The sequence below is a fragment of the Aythya ferina genome (genome assembly GCF_964211825.1).
Source record: "Aythya ferina genome assembly, chromosome: 2".
Classification (NCBI taxonomy): Eukaryota; Metazoa; Chordata; class Aves; order Anseriformes; family Anatidae; genus Aythya; species Aythya ferina.
In genome coordinates, this window is record NC_140297.1 from 30,530,585 (window position 1) to 30,552,399 (window position 21,815).

Consider the following 21,815-nt stretch of genomic DNA (forward strand, 5'->3'; position numbering starts at 1 on the left):
AATAATCTTTTCTTCATTCTAAAGTAATACTTAAACTGTTCCAAAAATTCTTTTGAAGCCCCAGATTCTTATTTGGTGAGCAGATGAAGGAAGGTTTTAAACTGCAAGTATAAAGTTGACTCAACTTGAGCTCAAAATTAATTCTGTAAAATGAAATTATAGATAATCTTTGGACTGTGGAAAGACTATCCTTCAATGAGATATTATATTTATATTACTTATTTCTAACTACATTGAATTACAGTATTTTGTAAAGATATTAACTTACTGGAAGATATTTACATACTACTAAGTTCCAAGTATTTACTGGAGAGAAATATTCTGTGATTAAGAACAAGTATTGTAGAACCCATACTCTTCTTTGCTGTTCAACTACATTTATGGATACTGGAAAAAGCTGGTATGTATTCCAGAAAGGAATTTTAAATTCAGAGTTTTTGTTTACTAGGTAAAAAACATATATTGATAACATGATTCTCAGCTTTATATGTGATGAAGAGGACAGACAGACAAGATGTGGTAGGAACTTCTTCATGAGATAGCAAGGAGAGTATCTGGACACAGAGCTAAGTGAAGGCCTTGTTTATTTAACTATGTTTGCAAGAATATAATGAAACACACAAGATCGTTAGACTATATTGAACTGGAACAAAGTGTCTTTCAGTCAGAAAGTGAAAAATATCTCTATTCAACTATTAGGATCCAAGTGAGGAGTTTAACAGGTGCTTTTAGCAAGAGATCCATATATCTTTTTTGGCAACCAAAATGGGAGTTGAGGCTGAAAGACCTCTTAAGGCCAGGACAGCTTGATCCATACTGAATCCAGTTGCAGTTTTTCACATATAACATAACTCTAGAAGTCCTTTAAGCCTATTATTTGTGCAGCCTGTATCTCAATATAGTTTGAAAATTCTTTACATGACTGAAGTTAGTTGATGCACAAGGGAAGCAACACATTTAGTTTCCTTCTAAATTCTGTTACAGGTCAGAAGGTCTGCAGAAGCGGCACTTGATTTCTCCTTTAAAACCCAGATGGGCCTATTCCTTTGTTATTCTCAGAAAATGTCGTATGCATAAATGTGCTTCCAGCAAAGTATTGCTCCAGCAGTCATCTTCATAAAAACAACTATTAGACCACAAATGTGATGTGTGCTTGTGTAGAGAGCAGCAGCTGGGGGTGTCAGAGAAGCAAAGGACTATCTCACTTTGTAGCCAGCTTAGGCTGAAGGGATTTGGTGTGAGGAAGAAACTGTGAAGGTGTTTTTTTGTTTGTTTTTCCTCCTGACAGCTAAGCTAATATGCAAAACACAGGTAAAACTATTTTAGGAAGACTACTTTCTGGGTGGACAGGTACATAAAATGCAGAACACATACTCATTTATTTTCAGGAGTGGAGTCAGTGTTCTTAAATTTACTCAGGCTTTATAAAAATAAAATAAATAAAGGCACTTGAGCATTCATGTTCTTTGGACTCACCCATTGAAGGTATCTGTTACCTGTTTTGTATCAGCTATAGTAAATGCTGTGAAGCACCCTCCTGCTGCCAACATTTAGTATTTGAGCATTACAATACAATAAAGAATTGTTAAGTGTGAATTCTGAATTACATCCAGCAAGCTCAGGTTAGTCTATGCTCTCTAGCGGTTTGCTTAAGAATCTCTTTATGGTTTCTTTTAATTTAGTCTACTAATCCGTGTTATTACTTTTGATTTGCACACCAAAATATGTGTGCACTAATATAGATATCAGAAAAAACACTTTTTGGAGGTCTTACTGAGTGAATTCCCTGTACTGCTTTCTTTCAGTCTCATGACGTTTTTGAGAAACTACAGTCTTTATTCCATTATTCACTTTAAGCGTGATTCAAACTTAAATAGGGAATATGAATATTATATTTTGTAAATTTAAGAAAGTTCATGTGTTAAAAATTTCTAAAGCGAATATCACGTTACAATTCAGGTAAGATTTAGGAAGTAAGGCCTACATATCAAACTGAATGAATGGCAGAGCAAATAAAAATCCCAAGTAACAGCAGGAGAGTGGAAAATGAGTCACTTTGCTATACCTTCCCTACTGTATTCCAGAGACCTTCAAAAAAAACACAAACAAAACCACTCTCCAGCATAAGGCAAGGCTGCAGGATCATGACACTTTTTTTTTTTTTTTTTTTTTGGCATGCATATTCCAGAAAGTTTAACCTTCCTACAGTGTTACTTTACCAGTGTTATCATCGCTCCTTCCAGCAAGAGTCTCCAAGGCTCCTCAGGAACTACAGGGTATCTTATTTCATAAACCAGGAATTTCATCAAGTCTTCTCATTCCTTTTAAACTTAAATAAATCATGAAACTACTAAACTTCACACTAAAATGTGAATTGCCATTGATTCCTGCAAAATTTTGTTTAATCTTTTATGACTGGAAGTACAAACACAAAGAAGCACGATGGTCAAATGACATTGTTGATACAGAAGTGTACCAAGGCACTGTGACCTACGGGATTATATCATGAAAGGAGATTCACTGGCAACTCTAGCCAGCCAAATTCTGCTAGGATTTTTACTTCACTATTTTGTCACATTCAACAAGGACAATGGAATTTCAAAGCAATTATATATTCAAACTTCATAAAGCTCCACATAATTACTATACAGTAGTGAGTAAAGGCATTTACTAACACAATATTTCATATCTCTGCATGTTAGATATATAACAAATTTGAAAATGTTGGATCCAATTATTTTTTAATAAACAAAATTGTGTTTTAAAGTCTTAAACACACATTTAAAGATACTGTTATTCAGTCATTTAGCAAAATTAAATTAGACAGATCACAGGTTCAAAATATGGCCCATATCTGGTTTATATTCCCCTGGAATTACGTATCAACCATTATATATTATTATATACTATTAACATTTTTTTTCTTATTGCCTCTGAAATTTAACTATTTTTACAAAAATAGTTATAGAGGCCTCACATTTTCATACAACAAACATCCTTCTGTTCCAGACAACCAGAGGAAACGAGAAAGAGCACAGTTTAAGGACATCATGTCTTTCTTTTATATATACACAAACAAATCCAAACAATTTTACCAAACACATTATTCTGATATCAACAGCAATCAAAGCAAAGACTCTGAATTATGATGTGTGCAAGAAGTGTTGGAGGAGGAAAGGAAAGTGAAAGGAAAAGAAACATATTAACAGCCCTGCCCAGTAACGAAGAGTAATGAAGATGACAAATACTTTGGCAAATGCTGCACTGAAGGTTTAAATTATAAGAATGTATAGGGAAAAATAAACGAATAAATAAAAAATAACAACACTGTAACTGTTATATCTCTCTGTATTAGAGATCTTACACATCTAGTACTGGAGAAAGAAAAACAAAACAAAAAAACACATTTAAAACCTTTTCACAGGACAAAGCAAATGTTTACAGAAGGAAATATTTTCATTAAAACTGCTATATTATGTTTACTATCCATTTGATGATGCATTTTAAAAGAAGCAAGTTTCTTCATATCAACATCAAACATACAATTTTTTGTTACAATGCTTTCTGAAGCCAATGCAACATCAATATAAATTTTGTATGTGTTCTTTTTAAGCTCTTTATATTTTCATCTTGTCTCCCTTTGTTTAATATTTCTGTACGCTACATACAAATAAAAGAAGTATTAGAAAAGTTTGAACATTCATTTCTCAGGCTCATACCAGATACCTAAGGAAGAGATTCTAACTGATTAAGTACTGAAGAGGTAGCAATGTCTTTAAATTATTAAACTTTATAACTATTAAAGGAGAAATGAAATAGCTCCTTCTTTGGTAATATCACTAATATTTAAAACAATATGTCGAGTAAGTTTCCTTCATCCCTAAAACTTACACTTTGAGACAGGATGGTGGCATGGGGAAGAAACATGATTTGTTAATAAATAGAATACTTTAAACTTTACAGCAATACAATAGTAGAAAATAGTGAGATTCATATACTCCTGTTCCAGAAAGCATCATGTAAATATTTCTACCTATTTGTTGTTGTTGTTGAATGAAATTGCATTATATAAATACTTCATACTTCAAATTCATACTTCAACTTGATATCATAATGTATTATGAATCCCAATAGTAAATTCCACTGGAATGTGAAAAAAAGTTAAATCTAACAATCATTTTATTATTCTTTTATTAAGTTACTACACTGATGAACAATTAATTAGATGCTGTGGTGTCATAGGCACAAAAAAGCAATCAGTGGTCTTCATTTACTTTACATGCTTTATACTTTATAATGAAATGTTTCCTTTAGTAATAAATCAACAGCATTCATAAATTAAGAGACTTGATCTTATTTATGATACAGGAAAACTTCTGAAACATTCTTGAACTTTAGTTCAGTTCCTATCAGGCTTTACAAACTGCCACCTAAATCTGACTTCTCGTGTTTAGTATCTAGTCCCATAAGCATGCAATTCTGAGTTATTTATTCAGGAAAATTAATGGAATTTTTGCCTTAATAATAACTAAAGAGCTGTATCTTCAGCTTAGGCAGATTTTTATTTCCCGGTCTTGTATGGGAGATAACCAACTTCAAATTTACTACAATATTAGAAACATCTTCATATTGAACAGCTAGATTTGTTTCTACTGGAATTTCCATGTTTCACAGAATCACAGAACTGTAGGGGTTGGAAGGGACCTCGAAAGATCATCGGGTCCAACCCCCCTGCCAAAGCAGGTTCCTCAGAGCAGGCTGCCCAGGTAGGCGTCCAGACAGGCCTTGAATATCTCCAGAGAAGGAGACTCCACAACATCCCTAGGCAGCCTGTTCCAATGCTCCATCACCCTCACCATGAAGAAGTTATTTCGCATGTCAGAGTGGAACTTCCTGTGCTCTAACTTGCAGCCATTGCCCCTTGTCCTATCCCCACAAACCACTGAGAAGAGGTTGGCTACATCCTTCTGTCCCCCACCCCTCAGATATTTATATACACCGAGGAGATCCCCTCTCAGTCTTCTCTTCTCCAGGCTGAACAGACCCAGGTCTCTCAGCCTTTCCTCATAAGGAAGATGCTCCAGGCCCTGTATCATCTTTGTGGCCCTCCACTGGAGTCTTTCCAGGAGATCCCTGTCTTTTTTGTACCGGGGAGCCCAGAACAGGACACAGTACTCCAGGTGAGGCCTGACCAGGGCAGAGTAGAGGGGGAGGATCACCTTTCCTCCAAGAGTGAAAAAGCTTTCCTCTTAAACCTCACTCTAGTTGCCTACAAATTGTAATGATGAATTTAAGAAGGCAAAGTTGTAGAAATACACTCTCCAAATACACAGTCATAATCAGGCTAAGTGGTATCGCACTGAATAATAACTGTTCAGTAAAGAAGAAAAAAGTTACTGTGTCACTGACTGGTTTTCTTTGTTTGCTTTTTCTTTTCCCCTGAAGAAGAGATTTTCTGGATGAAAAAAAAGCCGTAGACGTGAATGATAATTTAACCACTTATTTAACAGTGAATAATATTAATAATACAATAATACTGTAACATGTTAACTATCTAATGACTCCAGTTTAATATTCTATTCTACAGTTACAAATATCCTTAATTTTTAAGTAGAGGCAAAATGACATATTTTAGAAAGTACTTACATTCTGCGTATTTCTGAAGCTGAGAGAATTCTCCAGGACTAAGGTTAACCCACTTCTCCTGGCTCGTCATAATGGCAGAAATGGTACTCGTTAAATATCAGAAAAGCATTCCTTTTGACCAAGTTGATACAAGCTCCATAAAGATCTGTAGTTTCAGTTCACAGTGCTTGAAGACTTGATAGGTGGCATTAGTATAAAGTTTCTGATGCTATGAGCTGTTCCCAATTCGTTGGTCCAGCGGTGAGATACAGCACTGTTAAAATAAGGTCAAACATTAGAAGTCTAAATACCAGTTCTACTACTAGAATAGCTGTAACTGATAAGTATTTTATCATACCTAGTTTTGCTCAAAATTTGTATATAATTAGTTTTATAATGTCTATAACTAGTTTTATAATAAATTTTATTTTCATATTTCCAATTGCTTATGTGCAGCATTGATCATGAATTATTATCTTATCCATTGCTTATGATCAAATTGTATCTGGATAATTTGTGTGGGGATGTTTTTTCAGTAATATCCACTGCAGATACTATTTATCGGTAACATTATTCCCCTATAATTTTAAATGAGACTCAGATAACAAGGTTTGTATCCAATTATGTTGTTGCATAGTGTGGCCTTGTCAAAAATGTTCCAAAGCTTCAGTCTCCCCATGTGAAAATGAAATTAATTGTATTTAGCAATTTTGTGAGATATTCACGAGAGCTATTTAAATATTAACTGTTCTAGCAAAATAGTAGGGGGTTGATTTTAAGAATATGTCACAACATTGCTGAAGACACTATTAAAAAATCAAATATAATTTGCATTGTTGCAAATTGGTTCAGACAAAAATATCAAACTTTGGGTACCATCTCATTCAAGTTCTACATTGTTTTTACCTCTGTAAGCAGACCTTACGAACGAAATACATTACCAACACCACTCCTTGCACAACAGGTAGGATACCTTTCATCTAATTTTATCCATCTGGAAGTCAGGTATCTCATCTAAGGTTGTCAGCTAGGGCTCTCTCTTTAATCAGCAGAAAGAGACAGGCAGCCCAGACAGCAATTAATCCCTCCAGTTTCAACATAATCTTAAGATGTGATGAATTACCTTCTTGCAGTATTTATCTTTCTCTATTGATTGCAGAGGTTGCCTAGATGACAAGTTTAGACTAGAAAACTAATTTTAGACTGTAAGTGGAATCTCTTTATATGCCTAGCAATAGCGTTATTTACAAGGGTCAGATTACAAACAGAGCAAAGGAAAAAATCAGTCCTGAAGAGACTGACGTAATAAAAGAAAGAGCTTAAGAAGGAAGATGTTGGCAGCTGGGAGAGGAGAAGAAAAGGCACGTTGTCTCAGTTTGAAGAGATGGGGAATAAATAAAAATAAAAAGCAGAGTGGCTAGGAACAGAAGAATATATATATACAATTTATTATAATATAATCTACATATAATATTATCTACATATATATATATATAAACACAACTCATTAACCCAATTATAGACAACATTTATTATATATATTTGTCTCCTTGTCTCATATATATGAGCACCACTCCTGGACAAAGAAATTCAGGAAGACACCTTAGTCCCTAAGTATACTTTCATTGTTTATGCCCTTCTTGATGAATGTATATGTGTATTAATAGAAAGTCGCATCATCCAAATACAGTAATAGGTGTGCAACAACTGCCCTGTATTTTAAAATTTGAACCAGAAGACATTCCTACACTTCCTCAAGTTAGAATAAAACATAAGGATAAGTTAGAAAGGGTAAAATTTAGGAGCTGAGTGAACAAACAGCAAAAGCTAATAAGAGCATGGAGACTGAGATGGAAAAAGCAATATTAATATGGATAATGTTGGCCAGGAACGAGGCTCATCAGCCTTTAAACATCAGTGAATCACCGTTAGTGCCAGAAAAAGGGGACTAACTACAAAAGCTGAAACTGACATTCAATCAAAAAGCTATCATTCTGTCTGGAGAGCCTCAGTCCTCTTATTTAAAACAAGAGAAAATAATGATGGTCAATAGAGACATTTTAATCAAATTAGAGACGTTTCATTTCTAAAAGTTGATTAGATTGTATTGAAGACAGTTTTATTTCTTCAAATATTTTTTCATATTCGTGACAACTAATTAGGTTTTACTGAAAATGGTTTTATATTTGCATAGTTGATTTAATAGACTCAAAATTTTATACCGTGATTTCATACAGTATTATTTTTTTGAATTAGGAACTACATTAGCTTCATTACCTGTAAAAGCTAACACTGTTGAATGCTGTACAGTTAGAGATCATCTCAATTATTGAATATGAGTGTTTGTGATAGGAAGCCTAGCATTAGAATTGCTATGGTTGGCAAGGTAATACCTGCTGTGGGCTCTAAACTGATCAGTCTATTCACATGCAATATCTTTAACTGAACTCTGTCTATAGGGATTGCTACATCCACAGTACATGGACAGTGAAAATGAACACTTTGTCATTGACTTCCCCTTCTCCAACTTCAGATCAAAATCATCAACTCTGAAACAGGATATCCTTTCTCCTTTACCTGACATCCAGGCTCACCCTGTGAACAGCACTGCAAGAAAAGCCAAGACCTGAATGAGATGGGAGAGCAGTGGAAAATTTGGTATGGCAGTCCACAGGAAAGAAAATGGAATGTGTAAACATAAAGCCAACCAAGTTTTCATGGAAGACAATAAGAATTTAAGGCTACATTGTAATTCTGGAAAACTCCCTAAATACAAATCCTACCTTAAAAAGAGAAGATGTGGGGGATCCAGTGTAACTAATTTGCCAAGCTTAATCCTGGAAAGGTAATGGGGAGGTAGACAGTCACTGAGGATGACTAACTGGTCTTTGGGCTGCTGCCAGATTCTGTACATCACCTCAGTGCCTATGATGCAGGAATATGCAGAAACATAATGGAGAAAATCTCAGGAAAAGAAATTTCATACAGGCTTCCCTTTTCAGTTTTCAATTAGGTTCTGCAGTAGGGGAGTCCTAAATAAGGAGAGGTAGTTCCCTGAATCTGACTTTTTTTTTTTTTTTTGTACTTAAACCTTTTATAGTGTCTTTTTCCACATTCTATATATAGACAACAATATAGCTGTAAGCAATCATGTACATTACATAGATGCCAAGGCTAAGAGCCATTGATGCACATTTACATTATATGATGTCTCATTTGTAAAGATTGAGATCTCCTATATCTTACAAAAAAATCTTAATTTCTGTACAAGATTGGTTTACAGCATCTTTTTCAGCACAGTTTAATTTAAATGCCTACTTTTGCACATTATTTTAGTGCTTTCTCTCTCTCAGTGCTTGAGGATAGTCATGCAGTGAGAAAACTATACACAAGTGCATAAAGAAGAAAGTAGTTACAGGGGTAGTACATAACAGAAAGAAAAAGAAAGGGAAAAAAAAGAAAAAGATAAATTACTTCAAAGAACACACTATAGTATACAGTTAAAACATACAGAATGACAGGTAGGTATCTCTTCTACTGATCCTCAAAGAGTTTAACCCATTCCAGGAAACATGGATTTGTGCACACATTTCGTTACTATCTGCTTAGATACAATTCACAGCCTGACACAAAGCAGTCCTCACAATTAAGAGAAATCAGGCTGTATTAATGAATCATTCATTTTATCACATAAAGAAATATATATATAAAAAAACCTGTCTACTGTGACTAAGATTTTTTTATTATATATATATTTTTTTCAATTCTAGTCTCCCTTTCAAAAACTTGTTTTTCTTTACGTATTTTAGGTTTTATACAGTTTTTCTGTCAAGATTCCCACCACTTCACATAACCAAATTAGGAAACAAAACTTTGTTAGAAACTCTACAAATCCAATTACTCAGCATTCAGACAATAATGCTAACAAACTCAGATTTCCAGGAATCCACCATGCCCTTGAAATTCTCTGCTGCTCTGAAGAAACCACCCTGAAGAACAGAGAAGAGACAGGAATATAAAATGGAGGAAAAGATAATAGATAAGAGCATATACACTATATGTTAGACTCAGCACTCACATCATCTCATCACAGCTCATAAAGTCCTTACTGCAAGGAAATGGAGTTTCTAGAAAGTACGGGGAAAAACTATTACTCTCAGTTCTAAAGAAACAAATCAACAATACTGGGTTCAGCTTCAGACACCATATCCAGAGGATGACTGTGGTCTGTGCAAAGAGGCATGACGTTCAACAAGGCTAAGTGCTGGGTCCTGCAATTAGGTTGTACCAACCCAACACAGTGGTATAGGCTTACGTAAGAGTGGCTGGAAAGTTGCTTGGAAGAAAAGGACCTGGGGGGTGCTGCTTGACAGCTGGCTGAACATGAGCCAGGAGTGTGCCCATATGGCCCAGAAGGCCAATGGCATCCTGGCCTCCATCAGAAATAGTGTGGCCAGTAGGACAAGGGAAGTGATTGTTCCCTAGTATGTGGCACTGGTGAAACTACACCTGAAATACCATGTTCAGTTTTGGGCCTCTCAGTACTAGGATATTGAATTGCTTGAGCGTGTGCAGAGAAGAGCAACAGAGCTAGTAAAGGGACTGGAAAACAAGACTAATGAGGAGTGACTGAGGGAACTGCAGCTTAGCCTAGAGAAAAGAGGTTGAGGAGAGACCTCATCCCTCTGTATAACTACCTGAAAGGAGGGTGTAAGTCTCTTATCTCAGCTTACAAGTGATAGGACGTTAGGAAATGGCTTCAAGTTATGCCAAGTGAGGTTTTGATTGGACGTTAGGAAAAATTTCTTCATTGAGAGGGTAGCCAAGCATTTGAATGGGCTGTTCACGGAATTGGTGGAGTCCCCATCCCTGGAGGTGAGACACGTGGATGTGGCACTAAGGGACATGCTTTAGAGGCAGGACTCAATAGGTCATATTGATGTCTGGACTTTATGAATGTCTTTTCCAACCTCGATGATTCTACAATTACAAATATGTCCAGCTCCTCAACCAACTCAACTCCCTCCTGAAAGGGAGGAATGCTTCTTCTGGGGTCCATCCTCACTACTGTGACTGAAAGCACAAACCTCTTCTTAACACATACCTTAAGGAGCTTTTCTATATTAATTGTAACAGAGAAACCTGAAACAACCAAGAAACTGGCCTTTGGAATTATCCAGCTATTTTTGACTTCCTGAGAATATTGTACAGATGCACATCTCACATGTAACTTCATCAGTAATTTCCAATTACTCCATAAAGTGAGGACGGGATAAGGTTGATGCCAAGAAGGGGTGCAAGTGAGAAAATGGTGATTTTAAAAAAGCATCCTCTATTGTATATGAGAGTCAGAACTTCAAGTCTTTTTTTTTCCCCCCACACTTTCCTTTAAATTACTGATTCAGAACATCCCTCCCACCATGTGGGAAACAGAACTGTTAAATGACTAATTCATTTAGCCTATCATGAAAACCTTGTTTCAATCTGTTTATGTTTTTAGTAGGAAAGAAGGGAGCAGAGGGTGGAGAGGAGGAGGAGGGAGAACATGAACCCTAAGGAGACAAGTTTCCTTCCAGGGAAACTATAGTTCTCCACAACACGACTGATTTTTTTTGCAAAAAAAAAAAAAATTTGCAAAAAATTTTTTGCAAAAAAAATTTTGCAAAAAAAATTTTGCAAATTTTTGCCTGAACAACAGGAATAAACAACACAGAATGTTTTGTACCTTAATTGCTATGGAGGTTGAAGCAATTATGCTTTTCAAGGACTTTCTATACAGAATGTACTTGGCATTTCCTTCAGTTGGGTCCTATACCTTCACCATGGTTAACTAGGTCCTGTGGGTGACATGGACTTTGCAAAGGAAAATTTGCACATGTCAGATAACATGTTATGAAACTATTCTCCATCAATCCCTGAAATAGGTAGAGAAAGCAGGCATATTCTTTGTACAGACAGGACCAAATCATCTTTCCTCTGAACATTCAGTGTCATTTGTAGGCCTATCAAACAATGGAAAAGTACTCTTTCAATGAACACTTGCAGAGACAAATTCCACCTTCATGTGTAAAATACATGATATTTTATGATATACTCTCGTGATCATATATATTAATATCATATAAATGTTTAACCAAGATTATGATGCACTATTTCTGCTTTATTAATTAAGCTGTTGAGATCTAAGTACATAGTATTTCTTGGGCACTGAATGACCACACTCACTATTGAACACCACAATATACTCCGTACTAAGGCTGCAATTGTCAGAGAAACTATTAAACACAACAAGAAAACCAAACCAAACCAAAAACCTAGCATCTCTAATTCCTTGAAAATGCTGGCATTATTTATGGATAGCCAATTTGTGAAAAATATTGTTGCAATTAGTTTTACTCTTTGTAGAAAACAAAGTCTTTAACAACAAAAATACTCCAAATTCAGGTGGTTGAAAGTATATCCTGAAGAGTTTTGGAAGGAAAAAAAATCCAATCAAAAACATTTACTAATCATCATCCTGATTTCATTATTCTCAAATACACAAACACTATGATTGTTTCTAACTGCTGCTGGATCAACTGTATGAATTGTGAAATACGTTCATCTGATTCATGTCAGTATGGAACAATGCTAGGGCCGCACGGTATGATGAATGTGACCTTCTGTCTTACGTACCCTTGTATAACCACAAGTCTAAGAAAAACAGAGTGGTTAATGTATATAGTTCTTGTATCTTGCAAAGGAATGTTTTAGCAATCTGTGTCAATAGAGAGCTTGAAGGGAAATGTATTTGTAGGCTTTTCCTTTAAGTCTCTGATATCTGGGGGATTTCAGAATAACTGCTAACCATTATGACTATTGCATGGGACACTATGAAAGTCTCTGATATCTGGCCAGGAGATTAAGGAGACGGGGAGAGCTGAAGAACAACTAAAAGACAAAGCTTGTGGGGGACACTGCACAAGTCTCTGACGTACAGCCAAGCTGGACAAAGGAGAAGGACAAGAGGGAGGAAGACTATGAGTCTTCAGCACGAGAGACCCCCAGAGGGACCAGCGGAGACTGATACGCATGCTCCAGTAGGAGGGTTTAGATTCCTGAAACTAATTATAGTTTCAGGTTTTTTTTAGAAAGTAGTAATGTTTTTTTTAGAAGTAGTAATGAATATGTATTAGCCTAGGAGCATAAAAATCAGCTGCTTGATGTAACTGGTGTGCGTCTTGGTGGAGCAGAGATTCCTGGCGCACCCAGCGTTGTTTGCATACCTCTATTCCTTTAATAAATTGTAAACTTTGTGTATAGTCCTATTTTGAAGACTGAGACATTTATTACATGAATGGAAAAAAAAAAAAAAAAAAGAGAGATCCCATAGAAAATATAGAAAACTATATTTTCCTATATAAATTGAACCTGTATGTTTTATATAATACCCTCTCATTTTTCCATAGTATTTAGCATACGTAAAGCCATTTTAGTAATAGACATTCTTTCTCAGTTTGGGAAAGGACACTTACTGATATAAATTATAATTCAGAAATACTAACTCTAAATAAATATAAATATACTGAAATCAGTGAAAAAATTTTTTGCCAGACTGAAAATATCTCCCTTTAAAGGAGTGACTTGAACAAAATTCAAACTATGCATGTTTTCCTGACTACTTTATCCCCAGGTGTAGTAGTTCAGGATATGCAAAACTATCCATATAAATTTTAATATATATATGTGGGCTGTATTCCCTAGAGAAGCAATTATTCGAATTCTCTTCCTCAAATTATTTATATGGAATATATCAGCAAACACTGGGAATACATGCAGTACCAGAAAAAAAAAATGAAAAAAAAAAAAACAAACACCAACAAACACAACACATCGTGATATGATAAGCAGAATACTTGAATACCCAATAAAACATTTCACTAACACTATTTTCTGTGACAATGAGAAGAAATACTAGCAACAATAACCAGTATAAATTGATCAGGATGCAAGACCTTATATATTTATTTACATTTTAAATATAGACATATATACATTTTTTCACTTTGCTCTTTGCATACCTTAACTTTGTGTACCAGGACTGCTTTACAAGCAATTTCAGATGGATCTCAAATATTTCCAACTTATTCTAGGCTTGCTGTTTTCAAGTTGCTATACTAAGCATCTACCACATCAAAAGAACTACACCTGGCGTTCTCAATGTTTTCTTCACTAAAAGTAATATTGAAGTAAATGAAATCAAAGCATAAAACTAGGACAATAAAATGCCAGAATGTTTATGGGCTGATGTACTGTAGGTACTTCGCTTAGGTCTAAAGCCTTTCTTAAATATATAATTAAATTACATAATGAATAATTTATTTATTTATTTATTTATTTTAAGAAAAAAAAAGTTTTCTTTTCAGACTGGAATTCATTTTACACTCATGAGGGAAACAGCATATAATTCAAAAATCTTCTTTAAATGGGAGTTATTGACCTATTACCAATGTTAAAGTGTTGTCCATCACAATTTTAGAAAAAAATATATTACATTCTGCATTTATAGGTAATTGTTTATAAAGCAATTTTTAAAATATGTCATTTTTGCATGAAATGCAAAACTCTTAAAAAGAGCCAAACCCTTAAAAGAGCTAAATCACTAAGGCTTATTTAAGACTTAAATCTCTAAGGCATATTCTTTAATAAATGGAGCAAAGTAATCTAGGACAATAAAAGCCCAGGATTTGACAGGTGTAACTATAATATGTAGGAAGTTCTCAGTCATAGAGCACATTTGGCTCCACTGGATAAATCACTCAGTCAAGAGAATTAATCACAACTCTTTCCACGTCACACACTATTTAGTTTCTCCACCAAAAACTCCTCCAAAGTTTCAAATAAACATCTTAGAATAAACACCTTAGCGGCAACTGCTTCTTTCCAGTCTGTGCTTTTGCCACCTTTTCTATGACAATCAGTTTCAGAAGTGCACCCTTTGGTGGGAATCCTGCATTAATCTGCCCACAAGTGGCACAAGTAGCTGATCCCACATTACCAGAGTGTTCAGCTGTTTGGTTAATATCTGTCATATGTTGTTCCTCTTTTCTTTCCATTTCTTCTCATGGGATGAACTGTAAATTCAGCATAACAATTAATTTCTGTTGGCAATCAGCTACAGTTATTTTGTGTATAATTGTTTGGTATAATTAATCTCTTCATATTTAGGTGCTCTAGGGGTGGTTACGCTAGAGGAAGGCAAAGCTGAAAAGTTATAACTAGGAAAGATTTCTGATGATCCTTAATTTCCTGGGGCAGAAATTCCTACTTCATTCTCAGAAATAAGCCTTTGAAGAGATGTACTTTAGTCTTGTGACACAACTGTTCCACTGCGCTCAAGGAAAAGATTTGTTAACTGCTGTCCTCATTCCAAAGTTTTATGCACTTTTAAAATAGGCTGGGAACAGGGTAATTCAGTGGCTTTTAAATAATATGTGAGTATATGAACCTGATTTAATCTTCAACAGGAAATTTGTGCAAAGAACACAGAACAGGTTAGCAGGCAGGTTAATGGATTTTGTAGCAGAAAGGCATGACACATTGTTTTTCACTAGCTTTTTTTTTTTTTGTGTGTGTGTATGTGTTATTCCCCATCCCCCTTCACCTTCCCCAGGGAGAGCTACATGCAGAAGTTATTGCAGTCCAGGGACATGAATAGCCGACGCTATGTCATTGTCCACTGGGATATTGTGGAGCCTTCTAGACAACTACAAAGGATTTCATATTTATTCAATTAGCTTACTGTCACTGAACTCTTTTATAGCAATACTACCAAAATGGATTTCGAAAGTGGGATGGGCCCTTGCCTACAGGAATGTGTATCCACAGCCAAAGGAAACTGTGATGGCAGCAGCATCTCAAACTACTATTCCCTGTTCACCCCTTCAGTTTCTGACGTTCAAATTCAACTCCAAGGAGACATTGTATTTCAGGTTTGGGAAGGCTCTGTGAACATTGTCACTTGCGCATTCCTAGCTCTTCCTAGCTCTAGGGCATGTCCGCAGTGCCACCAAGGGCATAGATGAAGCTAACAAAGTGCAACAGTCCCATCGAGTCTTCTAAACATCTGAAAATAAATAAATAAATAATGAGTACTTAACTGTACTTTTAATTAATGATGGTATATAATTGCACTTTCATGAGACCTAAATTTGTGTTCTTTTCCCATGGTGTTCAATATAAAAATCTTACTTTTGTTAATTTGAATTTCCTTGTATTTTCCCATCTTGGGGGAGGGGGGGAATTGATCCTCTTCCCCTTGAGAATGTTAGAATGTTTCTTGTCTGAGCTAGCATATATTATTCTTGTATTTTTTAAATATTTATTCTCTGGAAAAAGGCTCTGCATTTCTGTTGTCTTTTTTCCAGGATGTTTTTCTTCACAGTTCTACCTAAGAGCTTTTTCTCCTCTGTTTTAGCTTATGTGAAGTTCTTTTCCCCCGTAACTTTAAAAAGCAAAAGATACACAAGCTTGATACACTTCCTTCTGTTTCACATTTGAAATAATAACGACAAATGAGGGGGAAGGGGGAGGAACTTAGTCCATTCTGACAACATTTTTAGGCTTTTCATTAGAAAGGCTTACCTATTAGAATATAGTAACTAATTAATAACTAGATATCAAATAGGATTATTTATATAAGAACATCAGAACAAATATACAAACAGAGAAAAAAATCATTTTGGTTTCTGTGCTTAAATTATTAAGGAATTCTTCTTCAGTCACAAATGAAAAAAACAAGTATAATGAAATGGATGGCACCTTCGTAACACTACGTTCGTTCTTCTGTAAGTAAATGGAATAAGCATGTAATTTACTCTTCTGGACTACACTCCCACACAGAACAGAGTTTCCCACACAGAACAGAACTATCAGAGGAAAGTGCTACCACTCTCCTCATAATAGCAATTACTCACATACTGCCTCCATGAATGTATATTCTTATCTTTTATAGCAGCAACATTAACTACAAGTGACTGTAAACCTGCATCTATTTCACTAGGACAACCTAGAAAAGTCTTTCTGCTTTGAACCCGTATTCTGTTTTACGTTGTTTCTCAAATGAAGCACTGGGATGTACACGTTGCACTTGATGCATTACAAGTCAGTGTGACAGACAGCCCTTACTCAACAATAAATATATAATTATTATTATATTATTTTTTAAAAAGTCACTAAGACATTGCTGAATTAGCCACAACATGGCAACTTCAGATTTCAATTAATGGAAATTAAATAAATTTAGGTACTGATAATTTCTAACAAAAGCTTTTACAAATGTTGGACATTCTTAACTGACAAAAAGTCAGTTAAGGGAGTCAGTTAATTTCCCCTACTATTAAGGGAAAATTACTCTGCAAGGTGATATCATACATTTGAAGCAGGAAAGATGCTATTTATTTTACATATGTATGATTAAAGTTTCTAATTATTGCATTTTAGATCAGTAGAAAATACCCTTTAAAGAGCAATTTTTACACAGAAGTAAGCTCACTCTACAGGAAGAGCTATAACAACTTTTGCAGTTAAAAGACTACTTCAAAAATTTTTCTTCACAGAGACTCTAATCCTCTTGAATTGTTTCCTTTTGCAAAGTTTACAATCCTACAATTTAACTTTTTCAGTTAAATTCACATAAATGGTAAAAAAAAAAAAAATCAGTTTGAGATACCTTTGTTTCAGTCAGTATGTCTTCAGTGGGCCTACAGTATTTATACAAGTAAATTTTAAATGTTAAAACATTGGCCTTATAAAATTTCCACATTATCCTGCAATTGAAAAACCAATGCTCTGTTTAGTTTTCTATTAACAGAGAGAAACTATGAATAACAATCCTGCACCTAATCATAAATAATAAGATGTTTTTAAGACATTTTTTCTTTCATCATTTGTCAAAATTTTTATCCTATTAAGATAGGATTGCATAGATCAGATGATATCAAGTCAGCAACCACTGAAGTACGTTTTACTCCATCTACCTATGAGAAGTCCCCAATAAAAAAAAAAAAAAAAAAGAGAGACAAGCAGATATTTTAAGGGTTATAATTTTTTTTTTCCCCATATTGTTACATCCTGAACTGATCCATAAGAGTTTTAAATTAAGAGATTTTCAAAAGTCCTTTGAGTGTTCTACCCTTATCGATAAGTACAGGATTTCCATGTATAGCACTTTTCCCATGATCTACCCCTGTGTAAAACCCTTTCATCAAGTACAGATTGTGAGTTTTAAGAACCATTATGTTAATAGAAAAAGTAGCATTTAACTTCATTAAATGGTTTGTTATTTATGAGACATTGCTTTTACTTGTTCTATACTAAAACACACAACTGAGTTGTATGAACACATACAGTAGAAGCCTAAAAATGTTTGTTCCACTTAAACCCTTTTTAATCACCAAAATAAAATACCAGAGCTACGTGATCTGTAAGTCACAGTTTACTGAGGTCATCCTATTTTGGTGTAACTTACAGAACTTAAAAAAAAAAAAAAAAAAAAAAAAAAAAAAAAAAAGGAGAAAATACTCCAATTTGTTTTATTGAAATCTGTTCCATGGTGAACTCTTTCTACAAAAGATTGCATTTTAAATGCTAAAGTTATACTTATTGATGACACAGAAGTTTATCTTCTCAGAACATTCACAAAAATAAAAAAAATAATCCTCATAACCCCTGCACACCTGGGGGACAACGCAGTCATTGGTCCCAGCCAACATGGCTTCATGAGGGGTAGGTACTGCCTAACAAATTTGATTTCGTTTTATGAAAAGATCACCCATCTAGTCAAACAAGGGAAAACAGCTGATGTGATCTTTTTGGACTTCAGCAAGGCTTTTGACACAGTTTCCCATAGGATCCTACTGGACAAAATGTCCAAGGTACAACTTAACAAAAACATCATATGATGGGTGAGCAATTGGCTGACAGGCAGGGCTCAAAGGGTTGTGGTAAATGGGGCCACATCTGGCTGGCAGATGGTCACTAGTGGAGTCCCTCAAGGCTCCATTTTAGGGCCAGTCCTCTTCAATGTTTTTATAAATGATTTGGATGTAGGACTAGAAGGTGTTCTGAGCAAATTTGCTGACGACACCAAACTTGGAGGACTTGTGGACTCAGATGAAGGTGGAGAGGCCTTGTAGAGAGACCTGGACAGATTGGAGACTTGGACGATCACCAACTGCATGAAGTTTAACAAGAGCAAGTGCTGGGTCCTGCACCTGGGATGGGGCAACCCTGGCTATACATACAGACTGGGTGACAAGACACTGTAGAGCAGCCCTGCAGAGAGGGATTTGGGGGATGTAGTTGACAGCAAGTTGAATATGAGCCAGCAGTGTGCCCAGGCAGCCAGGAGGGCCAACTGTATCCTGGGGTGCATCAAGCACAGCATCGCTAGTCGGTCGAGGGAGGTAATCGTGCCACTCTACTCTGCGCTGGTGCGGCCTTACCTCGAGTACTGTGTGCAGTTCTGGGCACCACAGTACAAAAAGGACATTTAACTGTTGGAGAATGTCCAGAGGAGGGCGACGAAGATGGTGAAGGGCCTAGAGGGTAAGATGTATGAGGAGTGGCTGAGGGCACTGGGCCTGTTCAGCCTGGAGGAGAGAAGGCTGGTGGGAGACCTCATCGCGGTCTACAACTTCCTCGCAAGGGGGAGCGAAGAGGCAGGTGACCTATTCTCTGTAAACACCAGTGATAGGACCCACGAGAATGGTGTTAAGCTGAGGCAGGGGAAGTTTAGGCTGGACATCAGGAAGAGGTTCTTCACTGAGAGGGTGGTTGCACACTGGAACAGGCTCCCCAGGGACGTAGTCACTGCACCAAGCCTGTCTGAATTTAAGAAGCGATTGGACTGCACAATTAGTCACATGGTCTAAACTTGTGGGCAGACCTGTGTGGTGCCAGGAGTTGGACTTGATGATCCTTATGGGTCCCTTCCAACTCGGGATATTCTATGATTCTATGATAAACCTCCATACTCAAAAGGATAAAATGCCCTTAAAATGAACCTGTTTATAAGTTTCAGTGAATATTCAAAGAAGTGTTTTTGCTGTAACCGACTAGCTTTTATAATGAATTAATTTCTTTTTTTCTGATATATGCAATAAACCAAAAGACGGGTATCCTTATTATTTAGGCACACCAAGTGTTCTTTTACTCAAGAACAAAGAATAACTACTAGCTACAAGAAAAACAAAACAACAACAACAACAAAAAAAAACACAAACAAAAACAAAACAAAACAAACAAAAAAAAAAAACAAAGAACAGTCATCCATAACAGTCACGTACATCCATGCAAGACTATGATTCAAAATGACAGATACTATTGCTTAGTACTACAACTTAACTGCTTAGACTGTGCAGACAGAAACCTGTGACCTGAGCTGAACTGTGCAAGGGGGACTACACAGGGCACTGTACTGCTTTCCTGACCCAAGTGCCTACCCTGCAGTGTCCAACACTGCAGCACACTTTGCTTTTCTGCTTGATCTTTACATGTTGACTTGACCAAGGAAAGAAATGAGAATATCTGAGTTGAAAGGGACCCAGCAGGATCATTAAGTCCAATTCCTGAGTCCCCAAAGAACCAGACAATAAATAAATAAATAAATAAATAAATAAATCAGACCATGTATCTGAAAGTATTGTCCAAACACTTCTTGAGCTCTGGCAGGCTCAGTGCTCTGACCGCTTCCCTGGGGATCCAGTTCCAGTGTTCAACCACCCTCCCTGTGGTTCTTTTCCTGAAACCCAGTCTGAACCTCCCCTATCAAAGCTTCAAGCTGTTCCTGAGAACAGAGCTCAACGCTTGCCCCTCCACTCCCGTCGTGAGGAAGCTGCAGGCCACCATGAGGCCTCCCCTCAATATCTTCTTCTCCAGTCTGAAGAAACCAAGGGACCTCAGCTACTCTTTGAGATCCGTCTTCCCCTCTAGATCCTTTACCATCTTTGCCATCTTTGTTTCCCTCCTTTGGACGCTTTTTAACAGTTTTATATCTTTCTTATACTGTGGCACCCAAAACTGCACACAGTACCTCACGGAGAAGTTGCACCAGCACAGAGTGGGACAATCCTTTCCCTTGACTGGCTAGCAATGCTGTGCTTGATGCACCCCAGCCACATCAAATGCTAAGGAACTACTAATTCTATTATCATTATTATGTGTTTGTATTATAAAAGCACAAACTTTTACTAGGATTGACTGTATCAGTGGCAGTACTATATTAAAATATGACAGTCCTGCTTACTTTTTAAGTATACAGAGTAGAAAATAACAGAAAGACATATATACTATTTTACAGAAAGAACAGAATTGAAATTCCTAAAAATGAATAAACACCTAGTGCTGAATTTCATAACTGGCTAGATCTCAACTGGCATTAATTACTGCATTTTAAATTCACTAGACACACTGAAACATTTGTTCTCAAATAATTTGCTCACTATCACATGGGAGGCGTGTGAAAAAGTCAGGAACTGAACTGAGATCTGTAATTGGATATATTTAAACACATGAACAGTGTTAATTTATGTATGTCAATAAAAGTTCTATTTCTTAACAGCTTTATTTTTGTCTGTCTTTCTGTGTTTGAACTGGTAAGTTTAAATCTAAATGCCTAAAAAAGGTATATGATATCTTGGAATAAAGATATATTAGAAAAGTAATCATTTAAATTTAATTACCCAAACCACAAAAGTTTAATTAAAATTCTGTCTGTCTGTGTCACGTACAGCTACCTTTAGTTAATACTCCACTAATTAAAACAAGAAATAGTTCACAGTATTGCTGAGGAAACGTTATCACTTACAGATTTAACTACACATAGCCCTTAATGTCATCATTCTGGAAATCTGTGGCTGTTTCTAAATTACTTGAGCATGTGTGCTGTGGCTTGCCCCAGGGTCCTGGTTTTCCAGTCATCCATGCTGCAGACTTGGTTGGAAAATGTCCCACCCTATTCCAGAAGCTCGAGTCCTCTTCCACAGAGCTGAGCCAAACTGAAGCCCAAGTTCTATCCAAAATGATGCTGGGAAGAGGTGCCCACACCCTGAGCCTACAATCAAAAGACCAGACAAGCTCCTAATGTACCAACCTATCTGTCCCAGTAAAAACACCCTAAATAAAAGGAAGACAGAGAATCTGAGCAATCT

The 21,815-nt window shown here is 36.1% G+C and overlaps 1 protein-coding gene across 17 annotated transcripts in view; it reads right to left on the reverse strand.

Moving 5' to 3' along the window:
- Positions 1–21,815, reverse strand: part of DGKB (diacylglycerol kinase beta) — a 394,311-nt gene that overhangs the window by 337,322 nt on the left and 35,174 nt on the right. For all 17 annotated transcript variants that reach the window (XM_084510955.1, XM_084510954.1, XM_084510947.1 and 14 more), the window contains exon 2: positions 5,647–5,899. In XM_084510955.1, coding sequence (XP_084367081.1) covers positions 5,647–5,716 — 70 coding nt within the window. In that variant the 5' untranslated portion in view covers positions 5,717–5,899. The remainder of the gene's footprint in view (positions 1–5,646; positions 5,900–21,815) is intronic.